At 39.4% G+C, this 22,998-nt stretch overlaps 2 protein-coding genes across 3 annotated transcripts in view; both read right to left on the bottom strand.

The window, feature by feature from the left end:
• Positions 1-10,998: 10,998 nt before the first annotated feature.
• Positions 10,999-15,867, bottom strand: nol12 (nucleolar protein 12). Its single transcript, XM_041777827.1, has 6 exons — positions 15,704-15,867; positions 14,799-14,904; positions 14,646-14,694; positions 14,401-14,546; positions 13,056-13,153; positions 10,999-11,488 (listed from the first exon to the last, which is right to left on the bottom strand). Exons 1-6 carry the CDS (start codon positions 15,811-15,813, stop codon positions 11,296-11,298), a joined length of 702 nt encoding a protein of 233 aa, XP_041633761.1. The 5' UTR covers positions 15,814-15,867; the 3' UTR covers positions 10,999-11,295.
• A 3,519-nt stretch (positions 15,868-19,386) lies between these two features.
• srebf2 (sterol regulatory element binding transcription factor 2) overlaps positions 19,387-22,998 on the bottom strand; it is a 35,875-nt gene continuing 32,263 nt past the window's right edge. For both annotated transcript variants that reach the window (XM_041817379.1, XM_041817378.1), the window contains exons 19-20: positions 22,697-22,808; positions 19,387-22,512 (exon numbers count right to left, since the gene is read on the bottom strand). In XM_041817379.1, coding sequence (XP_041673313.1) covers positions 22,295-22,512; positions 22,697-22,808 — 330 coding nt within the window. In that variant the 3' untranslated portion in view covers positions 19,387-22,294. The remainder of the gene's footprint in view (positions 22,513-22,696; positions 22,809-22,998) is intronic.

Genomic DNA, 22,998 nt, shown 5'->3' on the forward strand with positions numbered 1-22,998 from the left:
TTCTCTTATTGGGGAGCCACATCGTCCAGGGTGACCACGTCCACTCAAAGAGAAAGTTGATTCAGATTTGCGGAGAGTGGATTGGCTAAAGGAGGTATAGCTCCTTCTTGGTGGACTGTCACGGGGACTTGTAGAAGTTCTCCTAGACGGAGATGCAGTACGACTTTCACGGCCTTGTACATTAGAAGAACTAGCGGTAATTTCATTTTTGCGAAGAGACATTTGGCTTGAAGGGTTATAGTCCCTTCGTGAAGGAGAAGAACTTCTGCTTTCAGTAGCTCTACCGCTCAAAGAGCCTCTTACTTCTGTTTTTCTCAAGGCACTCCTAAAGTCAGAAACAGTGCTGGGCTGGGATTTGACTGAACTTGCTAATGATTTAAAATTTCTTGGCAGCGTTCCTGACTCAACACGCCGTCCCTGAGCACCTTGTGGGGAGCTTCTTGAACCTGGTTCCATCCTTTGAGACCATCCACCACCATCAAAGTTTCGACTGCTGAGGGAGGCAGTGGACTCACTACGTCTGAACGTCGAGTTTCCCCTTTGTGGAGAAGAGGAGCGAGATTGCAGGGTGGAGCCTTGCCTTGAAAAATCTAATCGTCCTGACTGCTGATAGGAGGAGACTGGAGAGGTATTTCCTCGACCGTATGAACCGCTGAAACTTTTGCGCCCGGTTGTGGCCAGTGATTCTGCTATCTTAAAAGGCGTAGGACTGGGCGAGCGGGGACCAACTTGTGCCTCGACCTCAACTGCTATTTCATAGGGGTCAGGAGGTGGAATCTCCACTGGTAGGCTGTCATTAAAAGGCTCCATTATCTGCCTTTCAGAGGCTACACCAAGATTAGGGTTTCTGAAGGGGATAGTGTCTTTAGGCTCCACATTTCTGCTGTTATAGATGGGATGTCCTCTCTCAAGATGACGGTAAGGAGCAGGCGGGCTTTTGTCTTTTAGTGAACGGGCACCCGATGCCCTCCCCAAAGAGAAATACCCACTCTCACGCTTCCCTTCATTTGACCCTGGAAGAAAAGAGAAGTTGCAAAGTGATAGAAATAGAAACTAGTGCCACCAAAAACCAAAAAATGAACACAAAGAAGTTTACGACCAAGCAGCCACTAGTGGTTTCCTGACACAAACTGAGTGATATTGTATTACTGATAATTGCTGTGGGACACCTCAGCTGGTGACGTCCAATGGTACTGCCAAGTAAGGAACACCTCTAGGTGTAACTGGATATTAATTGGTCAAGTGCTGTCAGTCATAGTTTACCGTCTACCTTTGCACAAAGCTGAACATGAGTTCAGAGTCAGAGATCAATTGATACCTTAACACTTGACTTCACCCTGTGCATCTAAGTCGTACATCTTTCAAACTCTTTAATTCATCATCTATTTGCCAAGAAAAAATTAAGTATTTGAGAAACCCATCATGCTTTCATGTACCTGATTGTCTTGTAAAGCGGTCCCTGCTCTGAGCTTCATCCATCCAGGCCCGTGGGTTGGCCCGATGGGGTGGAGGGTCCAGCCGGGTCATTTCAAGTTTTGTAGGATGGCGACGGATCGGCAGGTACTCTTCTTCTGCACTGAACTCCTGGTAGTCGTGACAGCTACATAAAGGAAGAGAGGAGTTAGAATAAGGAGAGTAAAGGCATTAACACAAAAGATACACAGTATAATGCAAAAGCAGGAAGGGGGTGAAGTAAACAAAGAAAGAGTTGAAAATTATCTACTACTGACACAGTATTGGAGTCAGAAATGTATCCTATCTATGTCTGTGTTGTTATAAGTTATTGTATATTATCAGTAATGGTAACTTACAAATAAAGGGTTCAGTTTAAGAATTAGTTTTGTAACAGTATGGGTTTTCATTTTAGTTTAGTACCTGCAGTGATGGCTGTATTAGTTGTATTTAAGGTTGTATGTAATCATATTGGTTTTGGTATGAGCAGGCCTGCCCATAGATTTGGCTGGGCCCATAAAAACCCCATAAAATGGGCCCTACCCAGTTGTGATTGATATATAGTATATGTCTTGGTGCAACTTTTCATCAATTTTGTGCTCTTTTGACCCATTTTTGCCACATTTGAAACCAATTCTACTGCTTTTTCTGGCTGTTTTTACCCCTTCCATCACTTTTTCTGTCTGTTTTTGCCAATTTAAACCATTTCTTGACAATTTCTGCCTATTGTTACCTGATTGAACGCCCTTTTGCCACTATTGAAATGTATCATTACTTTTGTGCCTCTTTTGCCTATTTTAACCGTATTTCACTATTTATAATGACACTTTTTGCCACTTTGAACCCCTATTCGGCCTTTTCTCTGCCCGTTTTTGTCATTTTCCTCCAATCTTTTTGCCTCTGTTAACCCATTTTTGCCCCTCTTAACCATTTTTCACTTTTAACCCATTTTCAGCTTTCTTTCTGACCATTTTTGACACTTTTAACCCATTTTGCCCCTTTTTCCCTATTGTTGCCCCTCTTAACAACTTTTTTTTCTATTATTAACCCCCTTTCACCATGTTTTCTGATCAGTTTTGCCCCTTAAAATCAATTTTGGCCACTTTTTAATTCCATTTCACTATCCTTTCTGCCCCTTTTTGTCACCTTTAACATATTTTTTGCCACTTTTTGCCTGTTATTGCTCCTGTTAACCATTTCCTCTACCAGTAACCCTTTTTTTTTACAACATTTCCGGTCATTTTGACATTTTTAACCCATTTTGGGACAACTAAATCATCTTTGACATTCTCAATCCAATTTCACTACCATTTTGCCAATTTGAACCATTTTTTGCCACTTTTTGCCTATTGTTGCCTCTGTGGACCCATTTTTTTAACCACTATTTACCCCTTTACATGACCTTCTATGCCAATTTTAACCACATTTCACAATGTATTGTGCCAATTCTTGTCACCTCAAACACCTTTTCACAACTTTTCTGCCTGTTTTGTCACATAACACCCATTTTTGCCTCTTTCTTAACAATGTTTGCCCCTTTAAACCCTTTTTTGCCACCATTAACCCCTTCTCACCACTTTTCATGCCCATTTTTTTCCAATTTTAACCACATTTCTTACCGTTTGCCCATTTTTACCACTCTAAATCCATTGTTGCCCCTGTCAACCAATTTTCACTACCTTTTTCCACCAATTTTTGCCACTTTCAACCCATTTTAATACTTCTTTAAGTGAATGGGTTTACATTATGTATTACAACATCAATAAATTAGAAAAAATATTTGTTGCCTTGATGAGAGAGGTCAATATTCACCTAAAAAAATACAAAATAGGAAGCACATCTTAATTTTACATGGCTGGACCGTGCTTTTGCTGACCTCCATTTGGCTGAGCCCAAGAAAGCTCTCCCCTTTATCCCCCCCTTAATGGCAGCCTCGAGTTTAAGTATAGATATCTTTATCAGTTTTAGCATAAGTTTTTGTATTGGAAAAGTTATTGGTATCATATTGATATTGGTTTAGGCACTGGTTTTGATATTGGTATGGTTATGTTTTTCATTTTGGTATAGGTGTTGATACCATCCTGGTATGGTATCAGTCTTGGTATAAGTTTTTGTCTCAGTATTGGTAACTATATTGTATTGGTATTAGTGTGTGTTTGGCAACAGTACTGGTATTAGTAACATATTGGTATTGATGTCTATATTGGTACCAGTTATGATACTGGTATGGGTAACAGTGTCAGCATCTACTTTGTTAGCAGTAGGAGAAAACTGTCCCTTTATGAGAGTGTAACAGACAACATCAATCTTTCAGTTCAAAGAGAATGTTAAACAGATCCAGTAATCCTCAAAACAAATGACTACACACAACAATTACTGTCTTTTTAAATAATTATATGTACCATTGTTCTGTGGGGACAATAAATCCCACTTAAACACTAATATTATGCCCTGCAGTCTAAGACTCCACCCTCTATTGTTCCTAAATGACTCATAATCACCGTGCAGTTTGCCTACCTGTCAGTGCTGTCGTCGTCGTCCCCGTCACAGATATAAAGCTCACAGTCTGGGCTCAGGATGCACAAAGAGCTCTCCTCATAACCCACACGGCCTCCATTGACATCACAGTAGCTGCTCACCACAGACAGACCGTCAGAATCCTCCTGATAGGGTGACAAGGTGAGACACAGGCCAATCAAAACATCTCCATCTCTCTCCAGGTCACAGAGGACAGAGACTGCATGTCCACAGATGGCAATGCACTCCAAAATGAGGCACAAAAGTTGCAGAAAAATCTTTTCTCTAGTGTATAGATTATCTGAAGGTATGCATTAACTTTGTGCTAGAAAGCATTAAAGACTCTACAGCCGTCAGTGTGGCTCCATCGCCTCTGTCCTCTCCTGACACACGCACATGTTCAGCCTGCTATTCGATTAGGGTAACACCTCTGTAACTCGACCTGACTCGTGGCTTTTCTTCATCAATATTTCATCCCTTTTCTTGCCATAAACTCTTCTCTTGAAGAAGATTGCATCAAAAAGACTGTACACTCTGCAAATGCACGAAGTCCTGCAACTTTTAGGAAACTTTGAGTAAGGAAATGCAACAAAAGTGCATGCAAAAAAGGCTTTCAATATGCTGATATAAATCATATTTTAACTTCAGGTCTGACTATAAAAGCAGATTGAGAAAATGAAAAAGAGTTACCCCAGTTTCATGCTCTTTGGACAAATTCCCTTTTTTTGTGAGTTACCCCTTGGTCTAAAATTACGAGTGATTCCCAAGAGCGCAGAAAATGATCCAGCCTCATGAATTTATAATAAGAGCCACCACTAGTGCTCTGCTGCTCTCTGCCTTACCCCTAAAATGGTCTGTTTCTGACTTTTAACTAACAAGCAGTAATGACTAATGCATCCTCATAAACTGGGTTAGATATATGCAGCCTTAAAATGGAGTTTCTTGATATTTCATTGACCCAAAGAAGCTTACAAAACACTTACTTGTATGGTTATATTGTGAAACTTTCTCCATCATTTCTTAACTTCAAGAGAGTTTAAGCCAATTCAAACATTGCAGTGCATTTTCATTATGCTTTTTTTTTACTTTTTATCCACTTTTAAAGTTCTTGAACTAACCAGTGAGTTCAAATGTTGCTTCTCTTTATGTCCAGCTCATCTCTCAGCACATATTCTACTCTCCTCTCCATCTGTTCACCCCCTCCCTCCTCCCCTCCTCTGTCTTCCCTCTCACCTTGCTGCTGGTGTCTCTTTCCTCTGCTTGGGATGTGATCGGTGTTAGCAGCACTCCTTTGCCTGATCTGATCCAATTTTCAGTTCCACTTTTTGCCCCATCTCTGGTCTCTGTTGTGGCTTTCTGCTGCGGTGCTGATGAGTCTGTGCTCTCCCCTGCGCTGGTGTGCAGGTGCCTCTGGCGCAGGCAGTCGTGGCAGCGGGAGGGGTCGAAGATGTTGGGTTGAAACTTGGGGCAGATGGGCTCCTCAGCGGAGACGGGCATGGTGAGTCCGGAGGAGGAATCTGAAGGGTCATCTCATCCAGCAGAGGAAACTAAAACAGCAGATACATATTTAAATGCAATAGAATGAAGACACAAAACAGAAACACTTTATTACAAGGAACAAAAAATGGGATAGTACCTAATGGTACAGGAACAAACAAGCAACTACTTGCTGGTATACATGGAACAGATTAGAAACTAAGTGCCTGCTAACCAGGGAAGGGACAGGTAACTTACTGCTGGTATAGGGAAAGAATGGACATTAAAGCGCTACCCAGCCACAGAAAAAAATGATTCACTACTGCCACAAACCACTGGTAATGGTTTTAAGCACTGTTCTTTGCACCTTTTTGTTTGTTATGCATCTCACAAATGTTCTTCTGTTTGATCCAAATACCTCAAACTTGGATTCATCTGTGCACAACACCTTCTTCTGGTCTCCCAGTCTTTTTGCTGCCTTATTAGTAAAATGGTTTTTAGCTGTGCAACATGATTAACTCGGATTAGCAGCCATATGAGGAGATTGATGCAGAGGACTGACAGTTGGTGAAAATGTTTTTCTTTGGAAGTTTTTCTTTTGCAAAGTGATCCAAAACTTTTAAGCGATAGTGTAAATGAAACTTAACTTGGGAAGGAATGGGTAATTAGGTGCTAGTGTAGAGAGAAAAAATAAGTAACTAACTGCTAGTTAACCAGGAAAAGAATGGGTTGTGAGTCGTTGTCTCTAAAATGAATATGTAACTATATATACCGTTGGACAGCCTGTTTATTTCCCTTTTAAATGGTGCCACATTTGTAAGGAACATGCATTTGTGGGATGAGCAGCAGAGCTGAGTATGTGAGTTGCACCCATGACAAATTTGCCAAATCTTCTCTGCCAATGCCAAACAACTGATTCTGCCATTGACTTTTGTTTTGTGTTTGGTGGACTGGATGATTGAAGTTTGGAGAAACAAGACATACTGACAACAGGAGCCTCAGTAGTGTGTGGAAGAACCACACACAACCACAACAGCCACAACAGCCTGGCCCCAAACCTGGGTACAGTTGTAACACGGATCAGGGACGGTTGCAACATATAAAAAAAAAACAAAAAAACAAACAAACAAAAAAAAACATTAAATTTCACAAATTAACTTCTGCCTTTTTTCTCAATAAGCACAGTATTCTTACAATATTAAAGTATAATATATCTAATAAGCTTTGTTTTGTGTAAAACATCAGCCTACCTTGGGTCACTGTGTAGATGTTACCGAAGCTATAAAAACTCAATATTTCAGTGTGGGACAAATAGAATGGAATAAAAACATTTATTGTTATTATAAAATTCAAATTGTCTTAAACTCCAGTGAATATGAACTTTGATTTTAAGTTTAAGTTTTATTCTAAGTTTTGTTAAAGGCACACAAATAACTAGAAAAGGACTCGGAGAGCACAGACTTCCGCCTTTAGCCCTATCTCCCAATAGTGAAAAATCATTTTAAAAATTCCGGGGTCCGTCCCCATGTGCCCCCCACCACAGCATTCGCCAAGTACTCCCTCCCCGGTGGAGATGACGCGCGGTGAGGCAAAGCACTGGCGTCGCTATGGGTGTACTGTCATGGTGGAAGCATTGCCTGCCGATGCCAACAGATGCACTGAGTCTCACCCATGGTCTCACCGGACGACTGGAAGTCATGGCAGAGGGTGAATATTCCTCTATTCCTCCCAGTATTGTAAGTATTCTCGCTACAATTCGCTGTCTTTCTCTCTGTTACGCTCTGACTCGTCTCCTCGACCGGGCGTGCCTCTTTCAAACTCTATAAACTCCAAAACTTTGAATAGAAAGACACCCAAAAATGCTGCTGGGATTGAAGATACTCATGTCCACCATCTCCTGGTGTAAAGTGGTAACAGCACAGACCTCCGCCATCAGCCCCTTCTCCCAATAATACAGAATCCTTTAAAAAACTCCTGGATCCAGACGGTGATCTGGATCAGTCCCAAAACCTAATCAGTTCTTCCTTATGCCATTTCTGACATCTCCTGAAAATTGCATTAAAATCTGTCCACAACTTTTTGAGTTATGTTGCTAACAAATGAACAAACTAACAAATTAACAAATTAACAAACGAACGACCCCACCCGATCACATAACCTCTTTGGTGGAGGTAGAGCAACACTTGCCTCTTCCCCCTTTAGGTGAACAATTCTGCTAGCTCCAGAACAATTCTGCTGGCTCCCAGAAAGAATCAACAAGAATGGGAATTCTCATTGTCTTATAATATGATTGCCTGTTCTGTTCATCGTGAGCAATGAAATATATTAATTGTGTCTATTTTGAACTAAAAATCTTCAAAAATAATATTGTGTGGTCTGTTTTGATATGACCAGCCCCTAAATCGGGGACAGTTGCAACAGTTGCAACCGTCCCCATGGTATCAGTCATGACAAAACATCATGTGCTAGCTAGCCACACTGACACTGACACATGCTAACCATGTCACTGAATAGTCAACAAAACAATGACTCAAACTAGGTAAGTTTGGATTAATTCATACAAAAGATCAGGACAGTATGACAAAAATACAGCTCTTGAAAAAAGCTGCTTTCATACCACCAAAACAACTTTTTAAGGCTTGTTGCAACCGTCCCTTGTTGCAACTGTCCCCAGTCTCCCCTAACTACTGCATAGATTACCTCAACTAATAATGGCATTTTAACAAATGAGTGACCAACTGCCAGTTAACTAGAGAAATAATTAGTAGCTAAGTGTAAAATAACCAAGCACAGAATGAGGAACCACCTGCTAATTTACCTGGGGATTTTAAGGTTAAACCCACAAAACACATCTGTGTAAAAATTGTCAAATTTATGCTGTTCATTAACTCATCAAATAGAACAGCAGTGCTGTGAACAGATGCAGAGACATCAGTCTTACTTAAAAGAGGCATTTGCTCTTCCAACTATTTCATGAAGCTGACATACATATAGGTTGACAGGAGTAAATCCAGCACACTGCTCATGTTTAGCATCAATATCCATTAGAAGATAAACACTTTCTGATAGATGGTGATGCTGAGAGGGACCAGTGTATGAGATAAACAGATCTAATAAAACATGTACCTTATGTCATGCAGTGTGGTTGTGACATTTCATTGCGTGAGATTGTTGTAACCACAGATCCGTAGCTTAATTTCACAGGTAAGAGGATCTTTAATTTCATGCTTCACGCAGGATGTAAAGCGGAACTGTTAAGGAAGGTGATAACTAATTAAAGCCGAGGACAGTGAAACACAATCCTGTCAGAGAACTGTAAAAGCTGACAGAGTAGCTTCACCTGCAACCACAAGAAATAATCTGACCCACTTTAGAAACAGCACAGCCTCAAGGAAGGGAAGGGAATCCTATATGAAAGAAAGAAATATTGATGATTGAAATAGAAAGTTTTGGTTTTGGAATAAAAATGCTCATTACCTGAGAAGAGGCTCCTGCTGTCAGCTCCACCTTGGATGTTCCATCAGGACTCTGAGGATAAACTGGCCCTCAGACCCCTCTCATGACTCCTCTTCACATCCTCTCTATACTCCTGAGCTGCCAAACTCTCAAATCAATCTGATTGGCTGATCTGACAATGAGTGAAACTGAAGCATCCTACAGGCCATAGTGGCTCTCAGTTAACACAGCAGAGACCCCGGAGCCAACATGGAGCTTCAGCTTCCTCTGTATTAAATATCATGAGGCTTTAGAAAGCGAAATGAAACGCTCATGCTCATGGCAGCTGGCACACGCTGGATCGAGTTAACGTAAATAAATAAACACAGGCGAGGTGAGGGTTGAACAAACATCACAACCGTTGGCTGTGAGCTGGGAGGCTAACAATGACTTGGCATAATACCTTTATAATTAAACAATATCAATACCTGTTTGATATTTTTGAAATCACAAAGAAATAACTCAGTAATTGTGATTTCTTTTTCTTTGTTACCCGAAATTGCAGGCAAATTTCCAGTCTAGGTTTCACAGAGTCACAGTTGCACACTTGTAACCAATTTTTGCCGAATATTAACCCTTTTCATCTCTTTCCCCACACACTTTTGCTACTTTAAACTCTGTTTTGCTACTTTTAAAATCCCATTCACTACCTTTTCTGCCCATTTCTTTCCACAACTTTTCCTGCCTGATTTTGGCATTTTTACACATTTCCACTGCTTTCTGCCTATTGAGCCTCTGTTAACCCATTTTTGCAACTATTACCTCTTTTCACCACCTTAAATGCCCATTTTTGCCACTCTTAACTGCATTTCAATGTATGTTACAGCCTTTATTTGCTCTATTAATCACTTGTTGCCAATTTTGGTCTCTTTTTTGCCCATTTTACCACTTTAAACATATCTATGCCACTTTTAATCCACTTTGATTCTATTTTTTAGAAAAGGGGGTTTACATTTTTGAAGACAGCTACATATGACAACATAAATAAATATATATATATATATATATTTGGGTTTTTTTTTTTGTTTTTTTTTTGCTTTGAATAGAGTGGTTATAATCATTATCTATCCAGGTCCCGGTGGCAGCAGCCAATCCAGACATGCCTCTCCTCAGCAACATTTTCAGGCTCTACCTGGGGGATTTTGAGGCATTCCCAGGCCAGTTGAGATACGGTATATCATCCCTCCAGCAAGTCCTGGGTCTACCCTGGGGTCTCCTTCCAGTTGGAGGCACCTGGAAGACCTCCAGGAGGTGACTAGGAGGCATCCTGATCAGATGCTTGAACCATCTCACCTGGACTAAAGTCGCAGCAGCTTTACTTTGAGATCCCTCCCCTTAAGGCTGAGCCCAGACACCCTCCCTTGTTATTATTCAGGTAAAAAAAATAAAATAGGGTTATCAAAGCTTAACTTTACAATAAATCATGATTGTTGCTGACTTCCATGGTCTCCCTGTTTTTTCTGAGCCCCATAAAGCCTTCCCCTTTTATACCCTTTATGGGCAGCCTTGTCCTTCCCCATAGGTTTACATGGTTTTCGCCTAAAGTTGACTTATTGTTGAATATCTTCTTTGTGTCCAGTGATCCACATTCTCATTTGCAACATTAGAGAAAAACCTGGTAAGTAAACTACCTGTGTTGGATAAACAATTCATCCTAGACTTGATCTAACCTCATTCTCACAGATTACTTCTACATGAAGGTGACCTTTATAATGCCATTACATGATCCATTTACAATACAGAGGGCTCAAAGCTGATCATCTCTGTGACCCTATCAGCTTCTCAAGGGTCATGTGACCTGTTGTGACAGCTTTCATTCTACTTTTTGGGCATCTTATCTTTAACATGTCTAAAATGCTCTCAGACTTACTGACTGTTCTTCCTTTAGATCACTCACAGGTAATTCTGAGCTGTGAGGAAATTGAGCTAAGGGTTGATTTCCTGATCTTCTGTAGAGGATGTTGACAACAGCAGCAGGATTCCTATCAAACAATAGCAATAGAAAAATCCAGATTAAATACTCTGACTGTTTATGAGATGAGTCTCATCACAAGTTCATTTTTATGGCAAGATTTGTCCTTTATTTAATTTAAAAAATGTTTGGAAATACAGCACTATTTTTCAATATATGTTTACGATATCTGACAAAAAAAGCTATGCTAGAAAAATGTTTGAGCCAAAGATTTCAGTGATATTATGTTAACAGAGGGTGTATGCACCAGTTTAAGCTCATTTGGCGAACGCCTCAGCACACAAATCCTGCTCAAACACAGGAGGAGTCCGGTTTATCCACCACATTAGAGGTTCAGTTTCTCCACAGTCCAACCCCTTCATCACATTTCTCTTGTCTCTCTCTCAGTCCTGATGATGCCCTCTTTTCCCCGAGTTTCGACGTCTCTGCCACTTGCTGGTCGTCCTGAATCTGTGTCTACCCTCTGCAGCTCCTGATCTCTTGTCAGTCTGCCGGCCTCGTCCTCCGCCTTCCTGCTTCCCTTTCCTCTTCCTCTTGCTGGTGTAGGTGCTGAGCTGAGCCGTCAGGGAGCGGATCCTGGAGCAGCGGGGGGAGAGAGAAAGGAAAACAGCTGGAGTTTGAGCAGCTGGAGGATGACATGCAGACACAATGAGAGAACATCTGAAGACCTCCAGGCCATACCAAGTCACCCCTGTATGATATGTGATGTAGGGTTGTTAGGATATCAGAATCTTATGACTCTTGTACAAATCAAACAAAGTTTGTACCTGTTTTGACACCATGGCAGGAAAAACAGAAATCTAAGACACACAATATTGGGTAATTTCTTAGTTTGAATCAACATTACAAAAAAAGGCTGTGAGAACATTTGGCACTTTTTCATTGATGCTGCACAATTAATCAAATTGTAATCGCTATGTCAGCCTTGCAATTACATAATTGCATAAAAGGCTGCAATTTTTCTTTTTTTTTTTGGTATTAGATATTTCTTCAATGCCTGCAGAGAGGCCATTAAGTTTGCAATAGTGCCACTACTGCACTTTGCAGAAGTACCTTTATTTATTTATTTTTTTTTAAAGAAAAACTTTATTTTTTGGAAAATATTCAGTTATTTTGTAAACAGTACTTTAAAAACTGAAGGTGTTGTATTTTTTTAGGCTACTTAATATTTTCATGTTTTAAGTTGAGAAATACAGACTTCATTTTCTGCCTTTTCTTGATAACTAAGCAAGTAGAATATTATATACATTAGATTATATTTGAATATTATGTAATATTAATTAAAAAACATAAAAAATTTTTATAATAAAAATATAATGATAATATATCAAAAATTATTATTATTATTGTAAGATATTATATATTAATTTTATGTCTTTGAATATAATTGTAAATGCACACTACTACCAAACTGCGCAGCACTATTTTTCGATACCATGAGCTTTAAACAAAACATTTTTTGTATGTTTGACAGTACCAAAAGTACCCAAGAAATGACAAAAAAGTGCTATTCAAACCAAAAGCTGCCTCCAGCAGACAGAGAGAGAGAGGGTGGTCAGGGTTCAGTGGTGGGCGATCAACTCAGAGATAAATTAGAGTGAGAGAGTGCCACTAGTTACAAAAAGATCTCTGATACACAGAAATAACATATTATTATCTGAGTATTTTGCAAAAAAAGCAACTTGTATTTTTTGTTCTATTCAGTAGACAGCAAATACATTCTACTAGTGCTCTTTAAAGTCTCATAAAAATGCACATGTTAATGTTAGTGACTGTACATGCAGATAGAGAACAGAGGAGAGAGACAGCAATGTCTCCTGGTCCCTACACATTTCTCTTCACATCCTGGCCTGTGGACTTTAGACATCTCCATGCTTCTGCACAGACATTGACAACCATCACCATGTCCTAAATATGTTTTAAATCAGAGACAGAGAGCAGAACCAATGCATCTCTTCTCCAGCCTTAGAGTGTAGTGCCCCATTTAAAGAAGAATGCAGGCTACAGGAAGATCAGAGAGATGTAGAGTTTTTCTAAAATCATTTGCATGTGAGAGAAAACATATGTCTGCCTTTTGCATGCAACAAGGAGAAAATAGTCTTCCTAATTCATATTTGACAAGGCCTATGTTGTAAAAACTTACTTTTTGTTCATGACTGGAGTCCCAGCCTTTCTTGGCATTGCTTTTGTCTTCTCCTCCTCTTCATCTTCCTTCTCTTCATCATCATGCACACCGTTAGCCTCAAAAGCAAAAAGCCAAATAGTTTAATTGTCATAAAACATGATTCTGCATAATACAAGTCTTTAAAAGTGCCCCATCAAGATGACAACAAATTTTTCAGTCAGTGGGAGAGACAGGGAGTCACAGCCCTGTGTCTGTTTGTTGAGGATCAGGAGTTACTGGATTTTCAAACTATGTCAGGAAAATATGGCCTAATTCGACAGGACTTTTAAAGGTACCTCCAACTCCGGCATTATTTTGACAAGAGTGTTAAAGGGTCTCTACCAAGGAATTTCACAGGTATTACACAAACCTTCATTAATGCCTACAAAACAAAAGGTTCAAGAAAGGTTATAGGTGAATAATACAGGTATATAAATGAATTAAGAGGGAACTCTACATGTAAAAGCCAGATGGGAAAAGGAAATGGGGGTGGCTATTTCCTCTGAGGACTGGACAAATATGATCAACACACAAATCACCACCACAGCCTCACAATCATGGGGGGAATTTTCATGGAAGAACCTTATCAGATTCTTTATAACACCAAAACAAAAATCCAGACAATCCAGTGCCCAATTCAGCTGTTGGAGAGAATGTGGTCATTCTTTGGCAGATCATTCACATATATTCTGGCACTGCCCTGTTCTCAAACCCTTTTTGGAAAATGTTTACACTATTGTTAGAAAGGTCCTCTGCCTCGGTTTTGAATTTACCTGTTTATTTTTTTACTTAAGAAATATAGACACAAAACTCTCTAGAAATGACAGATACCTCCTCAGAATATTTATGGTAGCAAGCAAAAAGGCCATAACAAGGCGTTGGCTCTGTAGGGATCCACCCACGATTAGTCAGTGGGCAGGTATAGTAAAAAATATCCAGTGCATGGAAAGTCTGACCTTTTCTCTAAGACTGCAGAAAGAAAAATATGATGCTCTCTGGAAGAAATGGTAAACATACCTATCACAAAGTGGTGATAACCTATGCTAATCTTTCAATTGAAACAATGCTGATAATGGAAAAATTTGGGCTGATCCACTTGTGTAACCTTAAGTTTCTAGTGCTCCTACTGTTACGCTGAAAAACTTGTGTGTATTATGTGTTTGTAAGCCTAACAGATTTGTGTGGCTTTAAATTTAATTGTATTTTCTTTTTTCCCTGTTTAAATCTGTCTGTGACAGAGGTGTTTTGTATTCTTTCATCTTAAAAACTAAAAATAAAGTTATGTAAAAAAAAAAAACAGATGACAACAAATTTAACTGTTTACCTGATCTCCTGCAGGTCCGAGCAGGTAAGCCCCTGAGAGGTCCAGATCACTGATGGTGGTCACAGTGACCGTGTGGTTGGGATGATCATACTGCACAGACTCTGTTGTGCTGGTTATCCTGTCCTCCAGGTCATCTTCAGCCTCCTCTGAGAGAGGAGATTGAGAAAGGAAAAAACACAATCAGCACAGTTTAAGGTTTAAAAGATCAGAAAAATACTCAGAAACAGACTTTTATTCACACTCACCGAGGGCTTCTGTCCTCTCTTTCAGCATCTTAATGTATTCTTTATGTCTCTGGAAACAGGACGACATAACAATCAGTGCAGGTTTTAAAAATGTATCCCTTAAATCTTTAAGTCAACCAAAAACCTCTCAGCGCTGCTGAACGTTTGACTTACTTCTTCTCTGACTCTGATCTGCTCCTCTTTGATTTTCTTTCGAATTTCAGCCACTGCTGCTTTCCTCCGCTCCACCTTTCTTTTATGGAAACCAGTTAAATATTCCCTGAGAGGGCACAGAAAAAAAGGTATGAAATAAAGGAAGCCAACGCAGGTTTGGGGTTAATACAGCCAGTTAACAAACTGTTAAAGGATAAATGTAAAATACAGGACGTTAAGACTGTCCACTACTTCAAACTTTCATACAATTCTGTTAAAAATCAACATCTGTTTGGTTCCACTGCAACAAAGATGCTCTAAAACAACCAATGATGGGTAATTTCTTATTTTTACTCCTAAAAGCTTCTGCATACAGTTGAAATTGCACAGAATCATTAAGCGTGCTCGAAAGAAAGTAAAAATCAAACAATATAAACACCTTTTTGATGGTAGAGTAGTAAATTCATTATGAGCAATGGTAAGACATACATGTAAATAAATGCAATAAAATACGTTGACCTATATTGGAAAATATTTCAGTTAACAGGCAACTTTTGGTAAGTACTAACAACCCAGTTCCCAGTATTGGGTGAATGGAGATTCTATGATATCAAACAGGGATCGATATCGATAATATATCGACGTTTCAAAGGCAGATATCGTGATAAGTCTAATTTAATGATTATGCTTGTAAAGAGTTACGTTTACTAAATTAAAAGCTTTTCCTAATCGGTATAACTGACAATGAGAATACACAATACTAAACGCTTGTACGCTGATATAATTATCAAAATAAAAACCCTTCCCGGTAGGTCTATTATGTCTATGGGTGAAGGCAGGTCTGTTATTTAGGGTAGTGAAGGCTGAGGCTAAAGAAGCTAACGTGAAAAACATAAAATATAAATGTTCGTAGTTTATAAACTTACTGTCTGTCTTTGTCGTCAAACATCACGATGCATTTGTTTTCTCTCTTCTTGGATCCGGACTTAAATTTGCCCTTTTTGGACGCATTGTTGTGTTTTTTAGAGTTTTTCATGTTTCACACGTGAGTATACAACACTACTTCCGGCTAACTGTCCAAATGCTTGAGTCCGACTAGAAACAAGGCACAGAAATGCTAAATAGTTCCGCCTTTGTTTTTGACGTCCAGTTTGTGTCGGTTTCGTCGCCCCCTTGTGGACAAAGCTGTGTGAGTTATTCCTTAACTGGACAGGACACGAGAAAAATTCTCCTTTTAGGTTGGTGTTCTTCAACAGGCGACCCGCGGACCATATCAGGCCTCCAATATGATTAAATTTAGAAAAAGTGAGGAAGAAAGAAAGATATGGTTTAAGGGAAAACATCTATATAGCTGTCAAATATAATCCCCCAAACTATCAAAATTGCAACAATTTGATCAGAAATGACTTCATCCATTTATTTCAGTAATCCACCTGAGATTAAAAGGGTGAGATAAATTGTGATTAACTAAATAAATCCTGGGATTAATTCAGGGATTAATTCAGGTCCCTATTATTAATATAACTATATGTTATTTGGACCAAAATATTTTATTTGTTTTAGTTCATTTGAAAGTCTGGCACCCAAAGTGCCTAACCCTAAACAAAATCTGACCCTTGTGCAAGATTTTCTGGGATGAATTGTTAAATAGAATTCATTTCAATTTGGTGAGACCAGAGGAGAATCTGTGCTCAAGGATTAAAATCTTTACACTTTAGAGCAGGGGTTCTCAACCTTTTCAGCCTGTGACCCCCAAAATAAAGGTGCAAGAGACCGCAGACCCCCACTGTACCTGAAGGTGGATGAACAGCCGTGCACAATCAAGAAAAGTAACGTGTAGACAAGGCTGCCCATGAGGGGGGCTAAATGGGTGGGCTTTCTGAGGCCCACCAAAATGTGGGGAACCATGGAGGTCAGGAAAATCATGGTCAATTGTAAAGTTAAGCTGGGATGTCCATATTGTACATTTAACCTGAATAATTACCACTCACATTGAAAAAAAATATTATTTATTTGTGCCAAAATTTAATTAATTAATTTTTTAAACCTTTATTTAACCAGGCTGGTCCCATTGAGATTTAAAAAAGTACAATTTACAAAGCACAAGGTTTGGATTAAAACCATCTGATTCATATCTGGGGATCAATTGTTTAAATGACCTTCTCAAAAATGTAAATACATTTTCTTAAAAACAGAATTAAAATAGGTTAAAAATGGTAAAAATTGGTGGAAAGGGTGTTGAAATGGGATTTCAGAGGTAGCAGAAATGGCAAAAATGAGATAAAAGTTGTACAAAATAAGCAAATAATAATAATAAAAAAGTGGTCAATGGGGATTAAAAAATAGTCAAAAAGGTTAAAGTGGCAAAAATGGGTGGAAAATTTGGTGAAATGGGAATAAAAATTGGTTAAAACTAGTGAAAATGGGTTTATTGAATAAGAAAAATTGGCAGAAATGGGGTAAACCAGCAAAAATAGGCATAAAAAACAATGACACGTGGTTAAAATGGGTAAAAGCATAGGCGGAAAATGGAAAGAATTGGTTTAGAAGGGACAGAAACTTGGCAGAAAAAAAGCAGTGGAGTTTTAAAGAGTTTTAAATCAACATAACAATTCAATCAATTCATTAACAATTCATCAAAATTAACAATTAGTTTCAAGTGGCAAAAATGTGCTTAAATTGTCAAATTTGGTGGGAAAAAGTGATAAAAATGGGTTTGAATATGGCAAAATTGGTGTAAAGTGGCAGATGTGTTATTTGAAAAATATTCTCAGTTTTTAAGGCCACTGAAGACCCCCGTCAGTGTCTCGTGACCCACCAATGGGATCCTGACCCCCATGTTGAGAATCACTGCTTTAGAGCACTGCAACGCCGTAAGTCATGGAGAAAAAAACCCCAAACAATTAGAGGACATTTGAATATATCTTGTTTAGTTATGTTCTTTTTTTTGTCTGTTATCCTCACACCTATGGGCAATTTAGAGTCGCCAATTATCCTACCAAGCATGTGTTTGAAATCGGGAGGAAGTCTGAGTACCAGAACTCACCAGTGCATGAGAAGAACATGCAAACTCCACACAGAAAGGCTCCTGTGAGGTAACGTTGCTAACCACTGCACCACCGTGCAGCCCTGATCTGAACTGTGAAATGCTTTTGTCTTTCTCAGAAGCTGAATTTGTCCTCCATCGCTCACTCACCACCAACATGATAAAATCATAAAAAAAGAGATGCAAACCTCTGTCGTGTTGTTTTATTATAAAAACAAACATCAAAATTTACACAGAAAAGCAGACGAACACAGAATGAAGGGAAAGACAAACATGTACAGTCTGTCATGTAACATCATTCAAATGGGAGAAGCTTCTCTTTCTACTCTTCAGGCTTTACCCAGTCGGTGAATGTAATCTGATGTGATTTAAAGGACTCTAATTTACTCCTCAAGCTGACTCAGAGGACAGAGATCTGGAAATGTGTGAGAGTATTTTAAAAAAGAGCAAAGAAATGACAGTGTCCATAAAAAACAATCCTAAAATATGAAGCTGATTGTTACTTTTTCAGCAAAATACACAACATCCTTCTTTTAAGATAATCCGTCTGAGCATGTCAGACTTAAAGGCTGCAAAAACAATGTCTTCACTGTAAACCTGCCCCCCATCCCCTTAACAAAGCATTAATATTACATTACATCACATAAATTTTAAATAAGAAAGCCAGAGCACAGAAACAGGAATGCTAGGGTCGCTGTATCATGAATGTGTCAACAATTACAAACAAAAAGCAGATCTGACGAAGGTTTCACAAACATGACTCCTCCATCACTCCAAAGGGAGGAAAAACAATAAAATGTTTTCTTACATTACATAAAGGCCATTTTTATTACATCATAAAGTGGGCATCAGTTTCTAAAAACACCACCTGTCACTTTCATATCTGTCTTTACACAGCGCTCACTTAGATCTACCTTAAAGTGATGCATTATTGAGCATGTTTTCTCAGGTAAAACTCACCGACGCTCAGCTCAAAGGAGGTTTACACGAAAATACAGCAGGGATTTTTATGGTTGCCTTGACTTTTTCAGCAGTGGAATCATCACATCGATCAGACCACAGCTGCTCTTTTGATTATTAAATTAAAAAACATTGCAGAGCCACATCAGATTTTTGACAGGATTAAAAAAAAAACATAAATATTTATGCGTATATCACTTTAAGGTTGAGACATCTGTCATCCTCTCCTGCTCAGAGAACAGAAAACTTCAAACGCTAACATCCATGTTTTTTCTTTCATGTATGATGTGCATCTCCTCTAAAGCTGCAGATAAAGGCTTTCCTGCTGAATCTATGTCTGCTTATCTGTCTATTTACAAACTATATACAGTCACATTATCAGTGTGAATGCAACTACTTTATATTTAACATCATGTGGGGACTAGGGTTGTCAAAATGTCCAATACCAAGTGTTTTAAAATGGTGCAATCTGTTGTTGGATGATTGATGGTAGCAAAGAGTGCCAAAGCTTAAAAAAAATCTACATCTGTCATAAAAGAGGAATGAATAAATTGAAAATGAGGGCAAACACAATGTTTAGAAATGCTGCCAGAGTTTTTATGCAATTTACAAAGTGTGCAGGAGTTTGTCTGCAATTTTTGGTCATTAAAATAAAAAAATGCTCAATATTAGATAATGAGGACCTCTATTTTTGTTGCCATTATATCCTATAAGGTTCTCACAACAACATATTTTTAAACTTTGATATCATTCTAGTACAAACCAAGCAAAGCCACTTAATCCTATAGAAACAAAAGCTGAAGCCCCAGACACCTAATAGTTGGCAATTTATTGATTTCCATGCGCAAAAGCTGCAGAAAAGCTCCTTAAACTGTTTAGATTATACAAATATGTAATACAAAGACATTCCATGCATTTGCTATTCAAACAATAGCTGTGTCCCAATTCAGGAGTAGCTTGACAGCATGGCAGTAAATACAGAAGTCTATGACACTCAATATTGGGGAATCTCTTGTTTCTACTTCATATTAAATTCAGAAAAAAATTCCTGCACATCATCAACATCACAAAAGAAGTAGTCACTGCCAGTGTATAGGAGGGGTCTGGCTGCAGACAGCCTCTCTCAGATGCCCTTCTTGCAGACCAATTCTGTGAGACGCCACTTCACAACAGGATGAAGATACTTGATTTGCTGCCACAGAGTATTTCCTGTAAAATTATCTTTAGCAATGTAGCTACACAAGCTATGTAGTTATTGTACAATGTAAGCCAATGTAGGTATGTTAGCTTTAGCTAAGTTAGCTTACATAAGCTACGAAGGCTGCATGTAAGTGTTTTCACGGGTGACAAGCTTTTTCTCTGTAAGCAGACTGTTTAGTCAACTGTATCAGGTATTGTAATCAGGTTTGCAGGTTAGCTTTTAAACTTGAACTTTTGGTATCCTAATCCTTACCCTATCCAGAAGTTAGATCCAATTTTATTTTGAAAGTCTACGCTTGTATTTCCCTCCCAACAGTGGTGTCTGACAGCAGTGGTCTCTAAAACAGGTGTCTGATAGAGGCGGTCAGCAGCCAGACTGTCTTGAGTGTATCTGCAAATTTGACAGTAGCTGTGTCCCAATTCAGGAGTAGTATCCTTCTAAAGGCCCAGCATTTTCCCCTTCATTTATCGAATTTTGAAGATTTGTTTTAGGCTTTTACACCTTTATTTTGATAGGAGGCAAACTGAGAAACTGAAGAAAGAGTGAGGAATGACATGCAGGAAAGCAGCCACAAGCTGGATTTGATCCCAGGGCTCAAGGACAACAGTCTCTGTATTTGAGGGAGTAGACACTGATTACTTAAACTGAAACGGCATTACTGTGGGGCACTGATGGCCTAGCTGTTATGTGCCAGCCTGTGGCTCCTTTCCTGCATTTCTCTCCTCCACTCTCATCTCTGTTTCTGACAATCCACTGTCTTTCTCTCAAGAATAAGAGGCATAATGAGTCCATTAAATATGTTTTCAAAGAAAAAAAAATGAAACTAGTCTTCCAAGCAGGCAACTTGGGTTTTAAGTCTGGCCTGTGGCCCCTTTCCTACATGTCATTCACCATCTCTCAACCTGATTTTTGACACTATCCTCTCTTAACAAAGGCAAAAAAGGCCCAAGAATAAATCTTTAAAAAATGCATGATTCGGTCATTTAAGAGACTGCCATGTTGTTGATTTGGGCGCACTGCATCTTGGGATATGTTGGGTCATGAAGGCTGCACTAAATAGATCCCTCATGGCCCACAGAAACACATTCATTCACATCATACTTGAAGTATGAAGGCTGCATACCCTGAATTGGGACACAGCAGTTCCCTCACGGTCTCTCTTGCAGCAGAAAATACAACTCTACTTTAAATTTAGATACTTTTCAATTCTATCGATCAATGAAATACCATAGATTGCATCATTTTGAATCAGTCAGCATCAAAAAAAAGTACTGAAAACTTGACAACCCTAGTACTTAAACAGAAACTGATGTTTGATTTTTACTACTATCCTCTCTAACTTTAAAATCCTGGTGTTGTGACAGCCCTATTGTGCATGTGAGTATTTGTGTAGGTAGGTATTAATAAGCTCAAAGGCTTCTGATTGGCTGCTTTCCTCTGTTTTTTTCATGTTTTATTTACTAAAATCATACAAAATCCACTTGTTTCCTAGTTTTTTTGTGAGCATGCCAGCAGCAGTTGTCCGTCACTCTTACAATTCTGCAAAGCAAGCGAAAAAACTTTCCTGCCACGTCCTAAAGTCTAAATAAAGCAGCTCAGTGACGTTTCATTAAAAGGATGTAGCTGTGAATCAATGCATCACTTCAACTCGTCAGTTTCAGGACAACTGATGGGCGTCTGAATATTCTAATTTTTCTCCACTGTACAGTTCTAGACTTGTACAGAGTATGAGGTAGATAAGAAGAGACACTCGTCAGCGCTGTGTTGGTAAAATAAGCTTGTGTGTCAGTCTACATCCTTCAGCACAGCCATGCATCGCAGACCTTAAATTCACTGAGGCCTTTAATGGAAGCTTGCAGGTTAAATGAGACGATACACAGTTATTGAAGCACTCACACTGCTGTGTGCCAGTAATGATTGTACATCTACAGCTAGTCAATGCACTGCTGCATCACATTAACTTCACCAGCTAGGATAGAATGGTCCCTTTTCCCTGATTTTCCTTATTGAGTATTATCGTTTAAATAAGCCAGTATGGTTCCTTTAATGACCAGAAGGTGGCATGATTGTGCTGCAATAATTAATGTAAGTATTAAAGGTGCAAATCTGCAGCCATAGAGAGTTTCTGAAGCCGTGGATATGGAGCTGTGACAGTAAAATGAGCTGTCTGTAAACGTGAAAGTCTCATAACTCATGGTCCTTAAACAGTTTGAGTGAAGGTGGAATAAAGTGAATGAGTAGTTTGTTTCTTCACTGATGATAGCAGAATTTCACAAGCCTTAATAACAGTGTGTCTGAATGTGTGTGCGTTCAGGAGGCAGCGATGGTCGTGCCCCCGCTTAGCCGCAGCAGGATCTGCTGACAGTCCTGCAGCGATCGCCGGTCTCCCACGCGCTCCAGGGTGCGTTTGGCCTCAGCTAGGAGTCGTGCTCTGTGCCCGGGCGGGGTCAGCAGAGGGAGGGGCAGGTGGCGACACGCCAGCAGGATGGCATGGGCCCTCTCTCTCTCACCCACGATACACTCACCCTCTGCAGGAAGGAGAGGAGAGAAGAAGTCTAATGGAGGCTTGCTCAGATTTTATAAAAACTTTTAAGGAGTGCATTCACTTTGACTTGAATACTTAGTTTGGGGAGGTTTGTTAAGTTTCCCATTTTGTAGTTTGAACAAACATCAGATCCTGATTTTAGATAAAGCCTTATCCAAGCATCTTACCTGCTGTGTAGGAGTTGTGCGTCCTGCGTCGGAGGTTGTGCTCCAGCAGCTGGTGGGTCCTGGTGGGACTGGCTCCAGCCATCAGCCTCACTGTGGTCTCATGAAGAAACACCTGCAGAAACATTGGCATACAATGATGAAGCTTCTCCAGGATTCCTCTGTGTTTTCAGTGTGAGGATGGAGCATCATTTCCTCAACAAAACTGTCTTCCTTGAAAATATACATGAAATATTTAGCCTTCAGCAGAGGTTTTCATGCAGAGCGTAACGACTGAATATTTCTCAGTCATTGCTCTTAGAAGG

The sequence above is a fragment of the Cheilinus undulatus genome, linkage group 21, assembly GCF_018320785.1.
Source record: "Cheilinus undulatus linkage group 21, ASM1832078v1, whole genome shotgun sequence".
NCBI classification, from domain to species: domain Eukaryota; kingdom Metazoa; phylum Chordata; class Actinopteri; order Labriformes; family Labridae; genus Cheilinus; species Cheilinus undulatus.